The sequence below is a fragment of the Podarcis melisellensis genome (genome assembly GCF_964234715.1).
Source record: "Podarcis melisellensis genome assembly, chromosome: 2".
NCBI classification, from domain to species: domain Eukaryota; kingdom Metazoa; phylum Chordata; class Lepidosauria; order Squamata; family Lacertidae; genus Podarcis; species Podarcis melisellensis.
Window position 1 is genome coordinate 105,948,311 of NC_138529.1, and position 22,199 is coordinate 105,970,509.

A 22,199-nucleotide genomic window follows, 5' to 3' on the forward strand; every position below is an offset into this window, starting at 1 on the left:
TAGCCTAGGGTCCCACTCCTTTGGGGGGCCCCCAAAAAATTTAAAGAAAAAAAACCTGGATGTACATTTCCTAAATACAGTATAAGATAAAAAACAAATGAAATGAAACCTGCATACAGCAGCAGTGTTTTGTATTGTGTAGGCTCCTAGGATGTAAGTGATGGGCCCCATCTGCTAGCCTGCTCCCTAAAATATCACTGGTTTGCTCATTCATATATACAGGTGAAACTCAGAAAATTAGAATATCGTGGAAAAGTTCGTTTATTTCAGTAATTCAGCTTAAAAGGTTAATTTGGGGTTTTCATCAGCTGTATGCCATGATCATCACAATTATAACAAATAAAAGCTTGACATATCTCGCTTTGCATGTCATGAGTCTATCTCATATATCAGTTTCACCTTTTAAGTTGAATTACTGAAATAAATGAACTTTTCCACGATATTCTAATTTTCCGAGCTTCACCTGTATAGGGTGACTGCATTCTGCATGGACTGGTTGCGTAGCAACATGTGCAAATGGCTTTAGATACCTATTAGGTCCATAAATTACCACACAGCCTATATCCAACACAAAGAACAGCGACAATTTGTTTTTGACAAAGGACAGCTGGACATATAAAGAGCCCCAATACCTTCATTAGCTTAGGGCCTCATCAAACCTAAATCCAGCCCTGTTCCTCTGCGAAATTGCTTTGAACTGACTGAGGCTGCTCAAGAGTCTATCAAAGCTCATGTTCTTATAGTCAGTGCTTTTTTCGGGGGGGGGGCGCATACCCCTAAACGTTTTCTGAATCCTTGTACTTTTGTCCATTTACTGTCTTTATTTCCCCCAGTTTGAACTATAACATGGTGAGTTCCTTGAATCAAAAAGAGAGTACCCCCTAAACATTTTTTAAGGAAAAAAAAGCACTGCTTATAGATGACAAAGACATGGCTTTTAAGTTCTTGATTGCTTTGCAAATCGGTTCGTAGAGCATGGGGCTCTTGGAATCATCACAGAATAGACTCAGAATTGTAGAGTTGGAAGGGATCCCCTAGGTCATCTAGTCCAACCCCCTGCCATGCAGGGATGGCTTAATCTCAGGGTCATGGGTTCAAGCCCCAATACTAGACAGAAGATTCCTGCATTTTAGGGGGTTGGACTAGAGCTACAGTTCCCTGTGAAGAGAGTTCGATTGTTAAACCACTCAGAGAATCATAGCTCAGTAAGGGGAATAGGGGCCTCGGAACAACTCTCATCACCCTTAACAAACTGCAGCCCCCAGAATGTTTTTTGCGGGGGGGGGGGAGCCATGATGGTTTAAAGTGGTATCACATGTGCTTTAAATGTATGGTGTGAATGTGGTCCAAGAACCTGTAACCATGTTGTTCCAGTGCTCTGTCTGGAGCTGAAGAGCATCAGCCTTAGCCCAGGAGCAAGCGATCAGTGTTGCTTGAGGAGCTTGGTCTACTCATGAGGCATAGCCCTCTACACCTCCAGAGACCTTGGCCTTCAGGCAGGGACTCTGGCATCAGGCAGTGGAATGGGCTTGCGCCCATAGTAGCTGCTGCTCTTTGGGGCTTGGAAGTGGCTCAGTTTCCATCTCTAATTCTGAGCCAGGGCCGTCTCCGTGTAGGAGGCTGCAGCGCAGCAACTCCAGAAGGCCCCCGATCTGTCTCACCATCCCCAGAACACCTGTTCCTCCATAATGTTCATTCCTCTGAAGACAATTCCTCCAGCGGGGGCCCATTACTTCCTCTTTCCTCTACCTTCCCAGTCTTCGCCAAAGAATAATAAAATATTTGATTTCATTAGCTGCACGTGGTATTTTATTGGTATCCTCATTTATTTACCTCACAACAATAATGGACGAGAGACCAGTATTTATTCTCATTTTACACAATGACACAAACCATTCAAAATCTGTTCCTGGGGGTCAAAGTAAAGGCATGCTTTGCAGAAGAAAGTGTGGGGCAGGGCAGGGCTTCAGCCAGTCGGAGTCGAAAGTATTCTGTTCTTTCATTACTACTTCATTTGACTTTATTATTTTTATCCCGCTCGTCTGTCTGTGGACATAGGAGGCGGTTTACACAATTAAATACATTGAAACATCGTCATGAACAACAACAACAATACATCTTTAATGCAGCAACATAGGAAAACCAAGCAGCCAACTATTCTCCACTTATTGTGTCTTTGGTGAAGGTAGTTTCAGAGAAGGGCTATATAGTTCATTGGCAAAGCAACTGATTTGCACTTCCAGATAAAGCTGGGAATGTTCCCTGTGTCTGAAACTCAGGAGAGTAGCTGCCTGTCCGTGTTGACAACACTGAGCTGTGTTAGTCAGGCTCAGCCTTGGTTGGCAAACTCAAGTTCTTGCTACAACAGTGACTTTTGTGATAAGAACTGGTGCTGCGTTGAGTGATTGGACAAAGACTCTCTCTGCATCCACACACACAAACGGCAACCTCCTAATTTATTGAAGCCAAGTGTTTTGAACCCACTCTAGCCTGAACATTACTTTGGAACCATCCATGTATAATGCCGCATGCAAAAAAATTGCACCCTTGCAATCTCCATGAATTAAATCTGGAGCAAGAAGCACCACCAAGTGATGGTGCTGTGCTTGGCAACCAATCGTGTGGACTAATCATAACCGTTCATCAGCATGCATTGGAAGGGCAGGTCTACTCCAGCTTTTACCCCTCCTGATTGCAAGTACAATGCAGTGGACTTGAACAGCGGCATTAAGAAGGAACTAATCTGCCTTAAGTGATCTTGAGCGAGGGACCCATCAGCCATCGAGTGTCAGCTGGGCAAGCAGCACCTTAAAAAAGGGGAAAACTCTCTCACCAGAGAATGAAGCCGATGGGAAAATGAAGACAGAGTCCTTTGTGTCAGCATTAAGAAATTCCACCTGTCCCCTTTCATAGTCCAGAAATACTCGGATTCTCCTAGGGGTGCAGAGGGGGGACAGAGGTGTCACGGGGGTAGTGAGAGCCTGGTATTGACCAAAATCCCCTTGCAAGGCCCAGATGCCTTCCTCCGGGGTCAGCTTGAGCTCTATCTTCCTCCTCACAGAGGCCCGGGCTACCCCCACAGCCCAAATGCCCCCATCCTCCACATTGACTTCCCAGTAATGTCTCCCGGAAGTGAATCCTTCGCAGCCCAGCACGCAGCAAGAGGACTTGAATCGCTTAGGGTTATGGGGCACATCTGTCCTGGTGACGTCCCATCTCGCGCTTTTTCGATCCTCAGAGATTATGATTTGGGGGTTTGCTGTGTCTGTGTCAAGGGTTATGTTGACTGCAGAGAGAGAGAGAGAGGGAGAGAGAATATGTGGGATAAAGGAACAGTTTATATTTTTGTCAGCTAATTCCAAATTGGATTTGGATTTGATATCCCGCTTTATCACTACCCTAAGGAGTCTCAAAGCGGCTAACAATCTCCTTTCCCTTCCTCCCCCACAACAAACACTCTGTGAGGTGAGTGGGGCAGAGAAGTGTGACTGGCCCAAGGTCACCCAGCAGCTGCATGTGGAGGAGCAGGGAAGCAAACCTGGTTCACCAGATTACGAGTCCACCGCTCTGAACCACTACATCACACTGGCTGAAGTTTAGGAGCCTGTGGTACACAGCTCATTTGACAAATGAGATGTGTTCTTTCAGAAGCCCCCCACCCTTGCCCATTCCTCTGTTTAAGCTGTTTTTGATACGGAATCTGCTGGTGAAAGGCAGGCAATAAATTTAATGATGTTGACAATGGTGATGATGACAACATTAACAACGGCACCTCAAGATTTATCTGTCGCAATCAAACTGATCCAGTTAAGTTCAGACCTCTCCGTATCAACTATGTCTTTCCAGAACCAAACATGAATGAACTAACTTATCTCGCAAATGTTTTCACCAGTTGCTTACCCCATTCTGTCCCCAGTTCTGATGGCAGAGTGTCTAAGGGATGAGAGGAGACATGCGTGATTTTCAAACAGCAATCAATTTCTAATTTCATTTATATATTCTCAGAAAAGTGGGTTTCATTACCCTCTCTCACTCTCCTTGCTGCAAGTAGGTATATTTTATGCTGCAAATACTTAGTGGGTAGTTGAAAGGGAATCGACAGGATTGCCAGAAAAAGTGAAATTAAGGGAGACCAAATAATAAACTCAGTCGTATCTTCCAAAAGCTCAGAAAGGAAAGCTTTTAATGTTTGATGGATGATTGTATTTTAATATTTTGTTGGAAGCCACCCAGAGTGGCTGGGGAAACCCATCCAGACAGGCAGGGTATAAATAATAAATTATTATTATTAAAGGATCTAAAAATATATATGCATGCAGAATGCACTTTTTGACACTTTGCAATACTTTTCAAGAATACCTTCCATATGGTAATGGATTTACAGTGGTACCTCTGGTTACGAACTTAATTCATTCCGGAGGTCCGTTCTTAACCTAAAACTGTTCTTAACCTGAAGTACCACTTTAGCAAATTGGGCCTCCCGCTGCCACCGCGCAATTTCTGTTCTCATCCTGAGGTAAAGTTCTTAACCCGAGGTACTATTTCTGGGTTAGCGGAGTCTGTAACCTGAAGCGTCTGTAACCCGAGGTGTATGTAACCCGAGGTACCACTGTATACTTTTCCGATCATTTGCTCCGGTAGCAAACTCAGCTGACTAGAGCTGACAGAAATACAACCAAAATAAGGTGAATAATAATAATAATAATAATAATAATAATAATAATAATAATAAAAAATTATTTATTATTTATACCCCGCCCATCTGGCTGGGTTTTCCCAGCCACTCTGGGCGGCTTCCAGAAGAATATTAAAATACAATGATTCATCAAATGTTAAAAGCTTCCCTAAACATAGGGGAGACACCAACAAGCTCAGGAGGAAATCCAACGTTTCAGGGGATAGTGAGAGGGGGCAGGTGAATTAATGGGGCACTCCCACAAAAAAACAAAACAAAAAAACAGCCCAGGGGAGAATTGTACTCATGAAAGCTGAATGTCTTTTTTTGTGATGGACAGAAAACAGGAGGGTGGAGGGTGGGCAGTCTGGAGTATTCTGGAAGATAGCGTGGCTGGCAGGAATCCTGAACAGGAGCGCTTCGCACTGAACCCTTTAGCCCAAAGTTCTACTTGCAACTTTTAAAGCAGGTCATCAGTACCTTTGAAGTTATTCAGGATATCTGTGAGCACACTGTTTTTCTCAGATAATTCACCGAGTCTTTTTTCCACCTTGGATGGCATCTCTTCAGGTGGCTGAAAGGGCTCCTTGTCAAACCTTGGAAAAAGAAATGCGTCAGTTTCCCACCGTTCTGCAGATGCCCGATTAAGGCTGCGTGACACTTGGTTTTTTACAGGCAAATGTTGTACTTAAATCTGCTGGTCCAAGATTCAGCCCTGGAAGCTGGCGCTGTGATAAAACAGGTGAAATAGCAGCATGTGTCCCTCAGAGGTGGAACTGTACAGTATGAGTACATTTATCTCTCTGGGAGAAGCAGTGAGATGACTGCAGTTTCTCTGTAAGAGCATCCTATTTTCTGATAAGTGATACTGTAGGATTTTGTAGCTGGGGAAATGTTTTTCTTCAGTGTATTCATTGGTCTTATGACTATTCTGTTAAATGTGATTTTGCAAAAGAGACTAAATCCCACATTTTGCTTGTTATTTTCGCTATGCCAGGAAAAACATATCCTGGGCTCCCCAGAACAGTCTTTTGTGAAGCTGTTAAGAACACAGTGCCTCTGTCCATTTTTTTAAAAGGCAACCTGGAATAACTCTCACACAAGGTAAAAGGACCCCTGGACGGTTAGGTCCAGTCAAAGACGACTATGGGGTTGTGGCGCTCATCTCGCTTTCAGGCCAAGAGAGCCGGCATTTGTCCACAGATAACTTTCTAGGTCATGTGGCCAGCAGGATTAAACTGCTTCTGGCGCAACGGGACACTGTTATGGAAACCAGAGCTCATGGAAACGCCGTTTACCTTCCCGCCACAGCGATACCTATTTATCTACTTGCACTGGCATGCTTTCGAACTGTTAGGTTGGCAGGAGCTGGGACAGAGCAACGGGAGCTCAACCCGTCGCAGGGATTCCAACCGCCAACCTTCTGATCGGCAAGCTCAAGAGGCTCAGTGGTACAGACCACAGCACCACCCGTGTCACAGTAATACCAAAGAGTATCCCAAGAGTATCCCAAGTGTGATTGTATGAATATGGAAGAAATAGAAAGCCCATCTCAGCTTGGAGACTGGGAGGAGCTGCTAACAAAAGTGGGAAGAGCCAGAGATCCACATGTACAAGTAATTTCGTTGTCCCCGAGAGGGGGTAATGACAATAAAGATATTATTATTATTATTATTACAAAAGACCCGGCCCAGCTCATGGCATCTTCACTTAAAGGGTCGCAGCTAGCAATCGCGGGAAAGAACTCTGCATGAGATTCTGGATAATCCTTCAGAGTTGACAGTGCTGGTTAGATCAGGGATGGTGGAACATGTTGTCCTGCAAATGGTGCTGGACTACAACTCCCATCATCCCTGACAGGTACACAGGCTGGGCCTGATGGGAGCTGGTGTCCAACAACCAGTGGCGTAGCGTGGGGGGTGCAGGGGGGGCGGCCGCACCAGGCGCAACATCTGGGAATTAGGGTTAGGGGGCGCAAATCCACGGGTTAGGGGGTGCAAATTACTTGCCTTGCCCCGGGTGCTGACAACCCACGCTACGCCACTGCCAACAACACCTGGTTCCCCATCTCTGGGCAAGATGATCTGTCACAGTATACCACAGTTTTAGTATTTTGAAAAAGCAAACCATCTGCAAATCGGAATGAAGCAGGACAATCTTAAGGGCATATATTTATGCACATGTATGCCTTCAGTGGGGTCAGTGCCACATACCTGCCCAAGGTGCTCCTGATATCCTAGAGAGAGAGAAGAGGAGCGTAGGCGGATAGGAAAGAGAAAGACAGGAACTCTGCATCAACATGAGCATAACAGGAGATTCTCATTATAGCCACTTATATCTGAGAAACAGAGACAGCGTAGTTTAGAAACTGCACACCTTCTAATTGTTGAGAGAAGAAAGCAGGGCAGTGAGGAAATGAATTAATTGGAATGGAATTATGCATTCATCTGCTGAGACAGGGAGACAGGCATTACTGAGCAAGCCATTTCAACCGCAGTAGAAAGATATATCTAACAATAGTGTTTGCTATTTATATAGCTCTTTTCTGGTCTGCATGCACTTAGCTGGACCCTGTGTATTACTTACTGGGCAATAAGTATAAGGATTTAGTTATGTTAAGGACAGTTTTAGGCTTATTCTTCACCCAACAACCACCTCATCTCACCTGCAAGAATTCGCTGTCTGGCTGTGTACACTTCTCTTCTATCTCATCTATCAGGGCACTGAGACAGACAATCTCATCAGAAAACTTTCCCCCATGTTCTTTCTGATGCTTCATAATCTCCTTCTCCAGCTCATTCAGCTGAAGCAGCAGGAGTTTTTCTTGCTCCTCCAGAAAGTGATGCACCAGCTCAAATTCAGACATCAATTTCTGCCTTTCGGCTTCTGTTTGCTTCTGTAACATAGGAAGGAAAGAGGGAGAAAGATGGGTCAGGGCGTTGGGAAGATCAGCAAAAACCAATCAAATAAGCAGAAATTAATCTGAAATACTGGAACTCTTTTGGAAAACCAAAATATGCTAAGTTTTGATTTTAAAATCAAAACAGCACAACATGACGGTGCCTTAGATATCTGAAGATGGCTATCATATCTCCTCTCAGTCTCCTCTTTTCCAGCCTAAACATACCCAACTCCCTCAACTGTTCCTCATAAGGCCTGGTTTCTAGACCCTTGATCCTCTTGGTTGTCCCTCCTCTGCACATGTTCCAGCTTGTCAACATCCCTTTTAAATTGTGGTACCCAGAACTGGACACTCTGTTCAAGGTGTGGTCTGACCAAGGCAGAACAGAGATTACTTCCCTTGATCTGGGCATAATACTTCTGTTAATGCAGCATAGAAAAGCATTAGCTTTTTGTTTGTTTGTTTGTTTGTTTTGCTGTTGCATCACACTGTTGACTCATGTTCAGCATGTGGTCTACTAAGACCCCTAGATCCTTTTCATGTTTACTACTGGCAAGCCAGGTGTCCCCCCATCTTATATTTATGCAGCTGGTTCTTTCTGCCTAAGTGTAAAACCTTAAATTTGTCCCTATTCAAATTCATTGGGTTAGTTAAGATCATCTTGAACCCTGATTCTGTCTTCTAGGGCATTAACTACCCCTCTGAGTTTGGTGTCATCTGCATTTGAGGCAGCGGATTGCACAAATCAAAATGCAAGTATAATCAAAGCAACAAAACAAAAAGCTAAAATTCAGAAGCAACTAGAACATCAGAGAACCTGCCTGCGAGAAAGGGTGGGTCTTTTGTTTGATCCAGCAAGGCTCTTCTTATATAGTGAAATGTTGCCATGGGAAAAGAGCTGCATTTGGAACACTACAAGGTCTATATATCCTCCCTGTTCCCAGGTGACTCCAACCACTGATAGTCTTAAAGGTAAAGGGACCCCTGACCATTAGGTCCAGTCGTGACCGACTCTGGGGTTGTGGCGCTCATCTTACTTTATTGGCCAAGGGAGCCGGCGTACAGCTTCCGGGTCATGTGGCCAGCATGACTAAGCCACTCCTGGCGAACCTGAGCAGCGCACTAAAATGCCGTTTACCTTCCCACCGGAGTGGTACCTATTTATCTACTTGCACTTTTGACGTGCTTTCGAACTGCTAGGTTGGCAGGAGCAGGGACCAAACAACGGGAGCTCACCCTGTCGCGGGGATTCAAACCGCCAACCTTCTGATCGGCAAGTGCTAGGCTCTGTGGTTTGACCCACAGCGCCATCCACGTCCCATTGATAGTCTTATCCTATGTGAATTTTATTAGCCCCCTTTTCCAAGCTGGTGATCATCACTGTTTCCTTGATCTGCTGATTAAAGCCCTGCATTATATCTTCAAGACCCAGGATGTAAAAGCACATTAAATAAAGATAAACTAATGTCCACATTCCTTGCTAGGCTACACCACAGGGTTCTATACTGACCAGATATTCCTGGTGTCTATTTTCTCCAGCCAATTTTAACCCCAGGAACTTCTCTTTCTCTTCCTTTAAGCTCTGCAGACGGCTCTGGATTTCTTTCTAAACAAAGAGAAACTTATTTTGAAACAGTGTTATCGTTAGTAACTAACGCCCCTGCTGCCTCACATACAAGCAATGGGTTACATCCAATTGAACCTATAGTGAGACACACAAAAATACTGATATTCCATAATCAACACGGGAACAAAAGAAACCCACTCAGATTATGGAGCAGTGGAAATAAAATATTATGGCATGAACCCAGCATTTTATTTCTCCAACTTCAAACATACTTTCAACATCACACATAGTTTCAAAGGCAAGAAGGGGGGGGGGGGGAAACCAACTAACAAGATTCTTCAGACGAGAAGGAACATTACTACTGCTGCTGCTAATAGCACTAATAATATTGGTAAGTTGGTCTCAATGTCATCGTCATCAACAACATAATGTTGCATTAAATAATAGAAAAATTGTGGTTTTTTGACTTTTTTTTTTAAAAAAACACCACACAATTTGGGAGTCAACAGCTCAGGGTGTCCTGGTTTTTACTTTTTGAAATATGGCAGCCCTAGGTGAGACTCTTTCCTGCAATCCTGGAGAACCACTGTCATTACCAAGCAAAATGGGCCAATGCTTCTGACTTGGTGGGAGCAGGGCCAGATTTAGGTTTGATGAGGCCCTAAGCTGCTGAAGGTAATGTGGCCCTTTATACGTCCAGCTGTCCTTTGTCAACAACAAATTGTCGCTGTTTTTTGTGTTGAATATATGCTAAAGGGTAATTGATGGACCTAATAGGTATCTAAAGCCATTTGCACATGTTGCCATGCAACCAGTCCATGCAGAATGTAGGCACCCCATATCTAGAAATGAGCAAACCAGTGATATTTTAGGGAGCAGGCTAGCAGGCAGGGCCCATGACTGAAGGAGCGTCTCCATCCCCATCGTTTTGCCTAGACCCTGAGGTCCAATGCCGAGGGCCTTCTGGCAGTTCCCTCACTGCGAGAAGCAAAGCTACAGGGAACCAGGCAGAGGGCCTTCTCGGAAGTGGCGCCCGCCCTGTGGAATGCCCTCCCATCAGATGTCAAGGAGATAAACAACTACCTGACTTTTAGAAGACATCTGAAGGCAGCCCTGTTCAGGGAAGTTTTTAATTTGTGACGTTTTGTTGTATTTTTAATCTTTGTTGGAAGCCGCCCAGAGTAGCTGGGGAAACCCAACCAGATGGGTGGGGTAAAAATAATAAATATTTCATTTATTTTTTATCTTATATTTTGGAAATGTACATCCAGTTTTTTCCCCCTTTGAATTTTTTGGGGTCCCAAGAGAGTGGGGCCCTAAACTACAGCTTGTTTAGCTTATACGTAAATCCGGCACTGGGTGTGAGCCACCTTCCTATATTCCACCATTCTGAGGAAGGGGTGCCTCAAGGGAGCCAAATAACAACAACAACACTATCCTAATAATAGTAGTAGTAGTAGTAGTAATAGTAATAATAATTTATTATTTGTACGCCACCCATCTGCCTGGGTTTCCCCAGCCACTCTGGGTGGCTTCCAACAAAGATTAAAAATACATTAAAGTGTCAAACATTAAAAACTTCCCTGAACAAGGCTGCCTTCAGATGTCTTCTAAATGTCAGGTAGTTGTTTATCTCCTTGACATCAGGTGGGAGGGCGTTCCACAGGGCGGGCGCCACCACCGAGAAGGCCCTCCGCCTGGTTCCCAGTCAAGTGCGCGCGCGCGTGCCCTCCACTATTCACCTTATAATCCTGGGCCGCTTCCTCCACGGGGAACACAGCGTGGCTCCTGTGCGCTCGGGACTCCCGGCAGATGCAGCAGATGAGCTCTTCCTCCTCGCTGCAAAAGAGCTTCAGCGCCTCGCGGTGCTTCTGGCACAGCTGCCTCCCGCCGCCGCCGCCGCCCGGCTCCTCCTGCTCGGCGCGGGAGCCCAGCCTCTTGGCGATCTCCACCACGTTGCCCAGCTCGCGGTTGGGCCTGAAATTCCTCTGCAGGGACACCACCCGGCACTGAGGGCACGAGAAGTCGGTGCTGCGCTCCTTCCAGCACTGCGCGATGCACGACCTGCAGAAGCTGTGGCCGCAAGGAATGGAGACCGGGTCGCGGAAGTACTCCAGGCAGATGGAGCAAGTGGCTTCTTTGTGCAGGCTCTCCACCGGGTTCTCCATGGCGGCGGCGGCAAGAGCAAGAAACGGCAGCAGTGCCCGGTCCTCCGGGCTCAGCGGCGCTCCGTAGCTCAGGCGGAGAGGCCGAGCCAGGGAGAGGATTAGGACCGAGGGAGCGTAACTCTCTGCGCGCCCAAGAAGCGCACGCTCCGCCAACCTGGCGCCCTGCAGACGTTTCGGACTACAATACCCATCAGCCCCTGCCAGCCTGCACGCCTGCAGGGGCTTATGGGTACTGTAGTCCGAAACGTCTGCGGGGCACCAGGTTGGGGAAGGCTGCGTTATGGGAAATAGCTGGTTTCCAGCCCGGTCCTCTCTATGCGTCTCCTGAAAAGTGGGTGGCTCCCCCCCCTTTGTGTTTTCTTGATTTTCAGTTTCAAACGAATTAGATCAGAAGGAGAGAATGCCAACAATAACAACACCTCTGCACTCTGCCAACCTGGTGTCCTGAAGCTGTTTCGGACTACAATAGCCAACAACAAATTGTTGTTATTGCGGATTTACATATAAGCTGAAGAAGCTATAGCTCCTTAGGGCCCCACTCTCTTGGGGGCCCCCAAAAAAATTAAAGGGGAAAAAACTGGATGTACATTTCCAAAATATAAGATAAAAAACAAATAAAATAAAACCTACATACAGCAACAGTGTTTTGTGTTGTGTAGGCTCCTATTTGTTATGTGCAAATGGCTTTAGATACCTATAAGGTCCATAAGTTGCCATATAGTATATATTCAACACAAAAAACAGCGACAATTTGTTGTTGACAAAGGGCAGCTAGACATATAAAGGGGCCCCATTACTGTCAGTAGCTTAGGGCCTCATCAAACCTAAATCCGGCCCTGACAACCATCATTATCCCCGCAACCCTAGGACAATAGTGTCTCATACCAAATGCAAACAAACAATGAAAAAGACTATGATTTGAAAGCGGGTACGCCATGTGTAGGTTTCCTTGCTTATTTGTTTGGTTCGTATCACAAAAAATAACTTCAGTAAAAACTAATTTTAAAATACACACACAAACAAACGATAGCAACAGGTACAGAGGCATCACCCAAAAGGGAAATATTACTGAAGTAATCCCAGTTGTGGGTCGTTGGATGTACAGTAGTTGGATGGTTGTGTCATTCCAAAATGGCTGTCGATGGTTCCTAGCCACGGTGACTGTTTTCTGCCTCCACAGTTGGAGGCAGCAATGGCCACTCTGACCTACCCACAGTACAGCAGACCAAGCAGATCTTAAAGCTCTTTCAAGAAGAGTCCAGGATCACCATCTGGCAGAAAATATGAGGAGCGGCGGGAGGGGGTTGCCATATTTCAAAAAGTGAAAATCTGGACCCAAAAGTTGGCAAAGCTGTTCAGCTTCTTTTGCAAAATCTTAGCACACCAATTTTGTGGTATGGGGGATGCCATAGCCCTGGCCGTGAATTTTTGAGGGGGGGCAACCCTAGTGCAGTGCAGCCCAGCACTCCTCTCTGGGCAGAAGTTTTTAAATTTCCTTTATCTCTTTTCTTCTACTTTTTAGTTTTAAAAGTTTTTGGTGTGTGCTTGTGTCTGCAAGCTATTTTTATTTATTTTAATCAAAGCTTGAAAACACACACAAAGAAAACATAGTATACAGAAATAAACATAAAATACCAAGCATGTTTCTTTCTGTATACTGTGTTTTCTTTGTGTTTTCAAGCTTTAATTAAAACAAATAAAAATAGCTTACAGACACAAGCGCAAACCAAAAATGTTGATCGGAAAGCTCTGGAAGCTCCTTACTGAAACATTAAAAGCGGACTCCACTGCTGTTTGTGGCCTGCCTTCAGTATTAAGCCTTAATTTGTTTTGGCAGAAGAAAACTTGGATTCAACGTCAATCCGACTTCCTCATTACAGTTCGCAGGAATTTACTGTCTCCAAGGCAGCCTGGTGTCATCTCAGCCAATCCGGGAACTGGAGCCAGTTAATGACACGTCCAAGCGAGCAGAGGAAAGTGAAACTTAACTTCTGACTAGAGAAACATGGATGCAAGCGCTCTCTTAGGAAACCTGAGCATGGAAGCTTCCTGCTCCATCTGCCTGGAGTATTTCAAAGAGCCGGTGTCTGTACATTGTGGGCACAACTTCTGCCAGGCCTGCATCACTCAGTGCTGGTGGGGGCAGGAGACTGGCGTGTCCTGCCCCCAGTGTGGGGAAAGCAGCCACCAAAAGAGCTTCAGAGAGAACCAGCACCTGGCGAGAATCGTCGAAATCGTCAAATGCTTGAATCTGGAAGCTGCCAAAGCACTGGAAGAGGGGAGAGTGTGTGAGAAGCACTTGGAACACCTCAAGGTCTTCTGCAAAGACGACAAGATGCCCATCTGCTTGGTGTGCACTATTTCCAACGAGCATCAACATCACGCTGTCGTTCCGATAAAAGAAGCTGTTCAGGATTACAAGGTACAGTCGTACCTCGGGTTACAGACGCTTCAGGTTACAGACTCCCCTAACCCAGAAATAGTACCTCGGGTTAAGAACTTTACCTCAGGATGAGAACAGAAATCGTGTGCTGGCAACGGGAGGCCCCATTAGCTAAAGTGGTACGTCAGGTTAAGAACAGTTACAGGTTAAGAACGGACCTCCAGAACGAATTAAGTTCTTAACCCAAGGTACCACTGTAGTTTAGGGGAAAGGGGTGTAGCTCAGGCGGGCTGGAGTATCTGGACTGCTTGCAGAACATCCATGGTTCAATCCCTGGTATCTCTAGGGGAGACAGGGGATGTTTCCTGCCTCTGGGGAACTGCTACGGGTTGGTTGGTGTAAACCAGCCTTTCTCTACCTTGTTGTTGGACTAAAACTCCCATCATCCCTGACCACTGGTCCCGCTAGCTAGGGATGATGGGAGTTATAGTCCAACAGCATATGAAGGGCCTAAGGTTAAGGAATGCTCGTGTGAACAGAGCTAGATGGGCTTTGTATAAGGTAGCTTCTTACACGTATTCAACTCAGTTTTACTCAGGGTAGACCCCTTGAAATTAATGAACATGACTATGGTTACATTCACAAAAGGTAAAGTAAAGGACCCCTGACAGTTATGTCCAGTTGTGGCTGACTCTGGGGTTGTGGCGCTCATCTCACTTTATTAGCCAAGGGAGCCGGCGTACAGCTTCCGGGTCATGTGGCCAGCATGACTAAGCCGCTTCTGGCGAACCAGAGCAGCGCACAGAAACACCGTTTACCTTCCCGCCAGAGTGGTACCTATTTATCTACTTGCACTTTGACGTGCTTTCGAACTGCTAGGTTCGCAGGAGCAGGGACTGAGCAACGGGAGCTCACCCCGCCGCGGGGATTTGAACCGCCAACCTTCCGATTGGCAAGCCCTGGCTCAGTGGTTTAGACCACAGCACCACCCGCACATTCATACCACACATTTAAAGTGCTATGACACCGCTTTAAGCAGTCACACCTTCCCCCGAAGAATTCTAGGAGACGTAGTTTGTTGAGGGTGCTGAGAAGTGTTAGGAGAACCCCTATTTCCCTCACAGAGCTACAATCCCCAGAGCACTCTGCGAAGGGGGACTGATTCTTCAGCTGCTCTGGGAAGTGTAGTTCTGCGAGGGTAGCTCTCAGTGCCTTTAACAAACTACAGCTCCCATAATTCTTTCAGGGAAGCCTTGACAGTTTAAAGTGATAACAGCAATTTAAATACATGCCATGAATGTGGTTTAAGTTATTCAAGTGAGTTGACTCTTGCCATATGTAGAACTGGCAGCAAGCACGTTATCCCTTTTGCTGATTATTTCAAGTGAGAATTATGTGACTTAACACAGGTTGCTCAGACTCTCATAAGTTACCTCCCTGTTGTTGTTAATTAAATTTGTATTTCACCCTTCATCCATAGATCTCAGGGCAGTTCACAACATAAAAACACAAAATACATAATAATATTTAATAATAATAATAATAATAATAATAATAAAGCACTTTCCCCTTCCTATCTTACTACAGTGGTACCTCGTGTTACATACGCTTCAGGTTACATACACTGCAGGTTACAGACTCCGCTAACCCAGAAATAGTGCTTCAGGTTAAGAACTTTGCTTCAGGATGAGAACAGAAATCGTGCTCCGGCGGTGCGGCAGCAGCAGGAGGCCCCATTAGCTAAAGTGGTGCTTCAGGTTAAGAACAGTTTCAGGTTAATAACGGACCTCCAGAATGAATTAAGTACTTAACCTGAGGTACCACTGTATAGGTAAGGTTCCCCACCCCACCCCCATGCCCCACAAGCCTGCTAATAATTTCTCTGTTGAAAAGGAACACTTTCAGATGCAACTGAAGATCTGGAAGCAAAAGACCGAGGAACTCCAGGCCCTGAAATTAGCTGAAGCAAGAAGACGCTTGAAACGTCTGGTAAGTCAGCAGTTCTCAGACGTAACACCTGATTGGAGTTTAAAACATGTGGAGGCCTGCCAGGTGGATGAAAGCAGTCCAAGTTGCCCATTTCCCCCTTCTACCAGGCTTCTGTGCCTTTAACAGGTGGATAACAAACAAAATATTAGCAAGTTGTGCTTTTCCACTATGGATGCTGAGTGATGGGGAAAGCTGGTTGTTCAGGTGTTGATGCCACAACTCTATACCGTAACATTTCCTGTTGACCTTCCCTGCCTTCCTTTTGACCTGCTCTTTGCAGGAAAGGTTAGACTCCGAAGGGAAGAAGATTGTGTCTGAATTTGAGCAGCTCTATCAGTTTCTAGAGGATCAAGAAGAATTCCTGCTGGCCAGGCTAGAACAGCTGCAGAAGGAAGTGATAATGGAGGAGAAGACCACCACATCAGAGATTTCCAACCTTCGGGACCTCGTCCGCGATGTGGAAGAGAGATGTAAGCAGCCTGTGAGTGAATTCCTCCAGGTAAGGAGAGCAGGGATTCTTCCTCTGGGGCCTTGGGGCTACTAAATCTAGACAGGCATGGGGTCAATCTTAATTTAGGAATGGGGTAAATTGTCCTCCCACATGTTTATTTGGAGGACGGCTCCTGCTTGTATTCAGGACCTAACTCACTGCCATGTACAGGGCTGGAAAAGATCTGATGATCTAGAATGGAGCAGTGATCCTGGCTTTTTTTGGTCTTCACATGTGGCTTAGTGTTCTCGCTTGAATTTCCTGGAGGGAGCCAATTCAAGGACTAGTCACACAACACTGGCAAATCAGGGGCGTAGCAGCGAAACTGCTAACACATCTGCAAAGCTAAGCAGGGTCCGGTATGGTTTCAAATTGGATGGGGCACCAAGTGCTGAGATTTCCTGCATTGCAGGGAGTTGGACTAGGTGACCCTTGGGGTTCCTTCCAATTCTACGATTCTAAGAGTTTCAATTGAGGGACCGAAAGCATGTTGCGGTTGCAGGATCTCTCTCTGCAGATTTGATGTGTAGCAGCAGCACCTTCATGGGACCGTGGGTGGCGCTGTGGGTTAAACCACAGTGCCTAGGACTTGCTGATCGAAAGGTCGGCGGTTTGAATCCCCGCACGGCGGGGTGAGCTCCCGTCTTTCTGTCCCAGCTCCTGCCCACCTAGTAGTTCGAAAGCACCCCTAATTGCAAATAGATAAATAGGGACCGCTTTCTAGTGGGAAGGTAAATGCCGTTTCCGTGTGTGGTGCTGGTGCTGGCTTGCCAGATGCAGCTTCGTCACGCTGGCCACGTGACCCGGAAGTGTCTTTGGGCAGCGCCGGCTCCCGGCCTCTTGAGCGAGATGAGCGCGCAACCCTTGAGTCGGTCACGACTGGCCCTGACAGGCAGGGGTACCTTTACCTTTACTTTTAGCAGCACCTTCAGGCTCTTCCTGTACATTAGTAAGAAAAGCAAGTATTACAAAAACACCATAAACTTTCTAGATCAGGAATAGGGGATCTGTCCAGTGGGCCGGATCATTATTTTCCCCACACCCCTGGAGGCTTCATGAAAAGTAGGTGGGGCTGCCCACTTGTCAATCACCTTGCATCAGAGTGATGTCAGAGTTTGGCCAGCTGATGAACGTGCCAAAGAGAGAGAGATGGTTAGGACCTGTTGTTATTTCTTTTATCTATTGTTTGAACAGATGAAAACCTTTTATTTATTTACTTTTCAAAATAAAATAAAAAAGCCTTTGGGGGAAATAGCAAAAGGAAGATGGGAGGAAAAGGACAGGGCAGAAGGAACAACTGCAAACAACTGACCTTACAAGTATTTAAAGTGTGTTTTCACCTGGGAATAAATATTGAGACGTTTAAGCAGAGAAAAGATGCAGGCGTTGCCCCTCTGCTTCAGGCAAAGTAACCGGAGAGAAGCTGCAAACGAGAGAAGTTAAGAGTAAAAACACTTAAAATCAGAGAATTGTAGAGCTGGAAGGGACCATGCGGGTCATTTTTGTTAGAAGTCCTCCTCCATGATTGCAGTCATGGGATTGTTGTCTATCACATGACAGTATATGTTTTGACTCCACAGAGTGGGATGTGATCGAGACAGGATGTTTGTGTGACTGTGTTCTGTGAAGTGGGACTATTGTCCTTTGTTCTTTTTCTCTTTGCTGTCTGATGCTAGAGAGAGAGGGAGCCATGTTGCACTGCTCCGTGTGTGTTTATATGTAAATAAAGTAGATTAGCCAAAATGCTGAGTTGCTGAGGTCTGTCACACAAGGTGTGCAAACGCCGCAGATCCCTAAGTGTGCCGATGTCGGTTGGTGTCAGTCGCTCTGGTGTTCGGGCTGAAGAAAGCTTTTGAAGCTCCCGAACGATCGACCAGGAGGGAGGGAACATGCCAGTCGGGCAAGTGTCTCTGCCAGGGTCCTACTCGAGTGTAGGCTGAGCTCCTGACAATATTGCCCAACCCCCTGCAATGCAGGAATATGGAACTTTAACAATGTGGAACAATGAGCAATGTATGTCTGATTAGCATAATCTCACTTTGTGTTCTCTCTCCCATCTCTAGGATCTCAAAAACACCTTGAGCAGGTACGGTTCTCTCATGCGTTCAGACCAGTACTAGAGACAGGCCTGAGGGTTGCAGGATCTGTGCTGGGGTGCAAGAGTCTCATTGACGCTGCTTCCTTCTCCAAGGGTGGCCTTGATCCACTTTACACACAATCACTGGTTCTGGGGTGGTGGTGGGGAATACGCTTATTTTGGGAATCACTAACTCCCAAGCTGGAGGCAGAGGCAAAGAACATGGGTTTGGGAATTCCCAAGTCCGTGGTTAAGAAGAGCCTTTTCCCCTTCCAGATGCGAGGATCAGAAGACCCATAAACCAGTGGGTTGCTCTCAAGATCTGGAGAAGAGGCTGGAATCATTTTCCGAGAAAAGGATTCATCTGGAAAAGATCCTAAAGAAATTCAAAGGTGCCAAGGTGGGGGTGGGAGGGAAGGGAGGAATTATTATTACTAGAAATAGTAAAATAGTAATTTTTAACATTTGTTTGTCACTATATATATATATACATATATATAGGTAAAGGGACCCCTGACCATTAGGTTCAGTCGTGGCTGACTCTGGGGTTGTGGCGCTCATCTCGCTTTATTGGCCGAGGGAGCCGGCATACAGCTTCCGGGTCACGTAGCCAGCATGACTAAGCCACTTCTGGCGAACCAGAGCAGCGCACAGAAACGCCGTTTACCTTCATGCCCCGGAGCGGTACCTATTTATCTATTTGCACTTGACGTGCTTTTGAACTGCTAGGTTGGCAGGAGCTGGGACCGAGCAACGGGAGCTCACCCCATCGCGGGGATTCGAACCTCTGACCTTCTGATCGGCAAGCCCTAGGCTCTGTGGTTTAACCCACAGCGCCACCCGCATCCCATATATATATAGTCTCAAAGCAACTTAACGACAAGATAAGTTGTGCTCCCGGATCATTGCAGAGGGCGATTTAGGGGGCTGTGACCGGTTCAGCTGCCCTGGGTGCCGAGCCAAGAGGGTGTTGCAGGAGGCGCCACAAGAAGGAAGCAGGGAGGGAGGGGATTTTGGTACTGCACAGTTCACCACTGACATTGGGTTCCCAGCTGGTAATCAGGAGTGGCCAGAATGGTGGAGCAATGCCGTGGTACCACCCTTTTGATGGCAGTATTGCTGCTTTATACCTGGACAGCGCAGTGATGAGTCAGGGGAGTGGAGAGGTTGGAGGTATGGGGGCACGCTGGCAGAGCCAGCCTGGCAGGGTATCTGTCCATCCCATACTTCTCTATGCATTTCCCCATTACTTTCCTAACTGCAAAAAGTCTTTTCTTTTTTTAAAAAAGTGAATTTGGAGCACCAGGGCAACAGATCCACTTTACATATTTTCTGTTTTTCATGTTATAATTTAATGTAAACTGCCCTGAGGTCTACGGGATATAGGGCAGCATGCAAATTTAATTAATAATAATAATAAATTCTGTAAAGCTAAATTTTCCTGTATGCTCTTGAATCTCTCCTGCAAAATATGGACAATCTGGAATCAATAAACAACTCTTGATGATCCACTTCAAAATACGCTGAGCTCTACCAGTGCCCTGTCTACCTGCTGCCCACCGCTGCTCTAGATCATGTTTCTCTTCGGCAGACACACCAGAGCTCCTCATTATAGAAATTGAAGGGGGAAGAGTTCCTTGAATGTATAATTCTGAAAACCACGGGCCCAAGCGCATCAACTTTGTGGAATCTAATCCCCATTTTTCTCCTCTTTTCCTCTAGCTGCTGTGTCAGTTGAACTGGAGAGCATATCTTTGTCGAAAGAGGAACTAGGAGTCCGGAAAGGCAGGACAAGATTATTTGAGTTGCCTTATGCCGAAGTGAAAAAAAGAGGCACAAGAGGTCAGTAGTTTTTGTGCTCAGTAGCGGTTGCACACTTTCTTGGTATGTTACAGCAGTAGGGGCAGGGGAGATTTTTAATTCAGTTCCCAGGGAAAGGCAAATCTACTTAATTAGCACTTTCTGGAATTCTTCTTTGGCGATCCCTCCTAGACGAGTAAGATTGTCTTCCATAAACACGGTCTTAACAATGAGTCCGTAAGTGACTGTGGAGGCCAATTCTGGATCCACATGTCCTTCCACAGTGGGGACATTGGTTTCCGGGCGGGAGTTGATCACAGTGTGGATTTGCCAATCGTGCCTTCCTCTAAGCACGTTTCTCCTTGCGTCCTGAGTTCGAGTGTCTTCAAAGCCCATGATACCTTTGGTAAAGGCTGTTCTCCAATTGGAGCACTTGCAGGCAAGTGTTTCCCAATTGCTGGTGTTTGTACTACATTTTAAAAAAATTGCCTTGAGACAGTCTTTAAACCTCTTTTGTTGACCACCAGCATTACGCTTTCCATTTTTAAGTTTGAAATAGAGTAGTTGCTTTGGAAGACGATAATCAGGTATCCGCACAACATGACCAGTCCAACGAAGAATCATTGCTTCGACACTGGTGATCTTTGCTTCTTACGGTACACTGGTATTAGTTCGCCTGTCTTCCCAAGTGATTTGTAAATTTTTTCGGACAAATCAAAACAGCCACCCTTTGAAACCCCTTCTTCTTTTAATGTTGCAGGGCGGTTCTCCATAGCAACAAATAAGGTGTCACAAAAATAGGTATATCGGGGGAAAGCGTGCATCAGAATACAGTATTGGAGGAAAATAACATACACAGATGCATTGTAATAGGGAACCAGTTCTGTCTGTAACATGTTGTTGTTGTTTAGTCATTTAGTTGTGTCCGACTCTTCGTGACCCCATGGACCAGAGCACGCCAGGCACTCCTGTCTTCTACTGCCTCCCGCAGTTTTGTCAGACTCATGTTTGTAGCTTCAAGAACACTGTCCAACCATCTCGTCATCTGATATCCCCTGCTCCTTGTGCCCTCCATCTTTCCCAACATCAGGGTCTTTTCCAGGGAGTCTTCTCTTCTCATGAGGTGGCCAAAGTATTGGAGCCTCAGCTTCACGATCTGTCCTTCCAGTGACCACTCAGGGCTGATTTCCTTAAGAATAGATAGATTGTCTGTAACATACTCTCTCTCTTTTTCCTCCCTTCCAAGTGAACGTGACACTAGATGGAGACACCGCAAACCCCTTCCTCATCCTCTCGGCAGATCAGAAGAGTGTGAAACTCGGAGATGCATGGCAGGATGTAGCTGACAACCCCGAGAGATTTGATCCTTACCCCTGTGTCCTGGGCTGCGAGGGACTCACATCGGGGAGGCATTATTGGGAAGTCGAAGTGGCCAGTGGGAAGCACTGGGCCGTGGGCTTTGCAAAAGAATCTGTTAAAAGGAAAGGGCAGATCACCCCTAGCCCCGAGGAGCAGATATGGGCTCTACAACAAAGTGGGGATCTCCTTGAAGCTCTTACCTATCCTCCGACTATCTTGCCGTCGGGCAACTGCCCCAGGAGAGTCTGGGTATTTCTGGACTATGAAGAGGAACGAGTGGCGTTTTTTGATGCCGATACATCCATGTTAATCTACGTTTTCTCACCAGCGATGTTCAGTCAGGAAAGAATCTTCCCTTGGCTCTGGGTCTGGCCTGGAACCGAGCTGAGGATTTAGCAGCGAGTTTTGATGTTAGTGTATTGGGCTAACTGCAGCGAGGCTGAGTAACACACATGCAAAAGTATCACTTGTCTAGGTTTGGGTAGCAGTCTTCTCGACGGCACAGGAAGAGTGGCTTTACAGGCCATGTCCCACTTGCAAGGCAAGGATCCTGTTGTGAAACAAATCCCAAATTTCCTTCAGCAAAAACCCACATTTTGTGCCAATAAAAAACAAAGCACTAGCAAATTGTATTGTGCATATCAGTTCTAAATTACACAAACTTTGTGCTGATTTCAGCTCTTTTAAACACAGCCAATGTTAGAAGAATACATATATTGTATAAGGTCGAGATAGCCAACATGGTGCCATCTAGATATAGCTAGACTACAACTCCCATCATCCCTGACC

General features: G+C 46.0%; 2 protein-coding genes across 4 annotated transcripts; one reads left to right on the forward strand and one right to left on the reverse strand.

The window, feature by feature from the left end:
* Nucleotides 1-1,848: 1,848 nt before the first annotated feature.
* Nucleotides 1,849-11,448, reverse strand: LOC309364852 (zinc finger protein RFP-like). 2 transcript variants are annotated; one of them, XM_081902806.1, is made up of 8 exons: nt 10,887-11,448; nt 9,088-9,183; nt 7,341-7,571; nt 6,889-6,911; nt 5,156-5,271; nt 3,901-3,933; nt 2,834-3,286; nt 1,849-2,046 (listed from the first exon to the last, which is right to left on the reverse strand). In XM_081902806.1, the coding sequence occupies exons 1-8, from the start codon at nt 11,310-11,312 to the stop codon at nt 2,030-2,032; spliced, it is 1,395 nt and encodes a 464-aa protein (XP_081758932.1). In that variant the 5' UTR covers nt 11,313-11,448; the 3' UTR covers nt 1,849-2,029. The 2 variants fall into 2 exon arrangements, with proteins under 2 accessions (XP_081758932.1, XP_081758931.1); XM_081902805.1 differs by lacking the exon at nt 1,849-2,046 and having other exon boundaries at nt 2,341-3,286.
* A 1,577-nt stretch (nt 11,449-13,025) lies between these two features.
* Nucleotides 13,026-22,037, forward strand: LOC309364796 (E3 ubiquitin-protein ligase TRIM39-like). 2 transcript variants are annotated; one of them, XM_081902708.1, is made up of 7 exons: nt 13,026-13,734; nt 15,601-15,684; nt 15,965-16,183; nt 18,238-18,260; nt 18,528-18,643; nt 19,974-20,093; nt 21,298-22,037. In XM_081902708.1, exons 1-7 carry the CDS (start codon nt 13,318-13,320, stop codon nt 21,804-21,806), a joined length of 1,488 nt encoding a protein of 495 aa, XP_081758834.1. In that variant the 5' UTR covers nt 13,026-13,317; the 3' UTR covers nt 21,807-22,037. The 2 variants fall into 2 exon arrangements, with proteins under 2 accessions (XP_081758834.1, XP_081758833.1); XM_081902707.1 differs by having other exon boundaries at nt 13,028-13,734; nt 15,589-15,684.
* Nucleotides 22,038-22,199: the final 162 nt, after the last annotated feature.

Coding starts and splice junctions, on each gene's coding strand:
- LOC309364852 (XM_081902805.1), bottom strand. CDS start 11,312: ATGGAGAACCCGGTGGAGAGCCTGCACAAAGAAGCCACTTGCTCCATC. Junction 9,184..10,886: donor AAGCGGCCCAGGATTATAAG/GTGAATAGTGGA, acceptor CTCTTTGTTTAG/AAAGAAATCCAGAGCCGTCT. Junction 3,287..3,900: donor AGAACTGGGGACAGAATGGG/GTAAGCAACTGG, acceptor CTCTCTCTGCAG/TCAACATAACCCTTGACACA.
- LOC309364796 (XM_081902707.1), top strand. CDS start 13,318: ATGGATGCAAGCGCTCTCTTAGGAAACCTGAGCATGGAAGCTTCCTGC. Junction 13,735..15,588: donor AAGCTGTTCAGGATTACAAG/GTACAGTCGTAC, acceptor TCTGTTGAAAAG/GAACACTTTCAGATGCAACT. Junction 18,644..19,973: donor GATCCTAAAGAAATTCAAAG/GTGCCAAGGTGG, acceptor CTTTTCCTCTAG/CTGCTGTGTCAGTTGAACTG.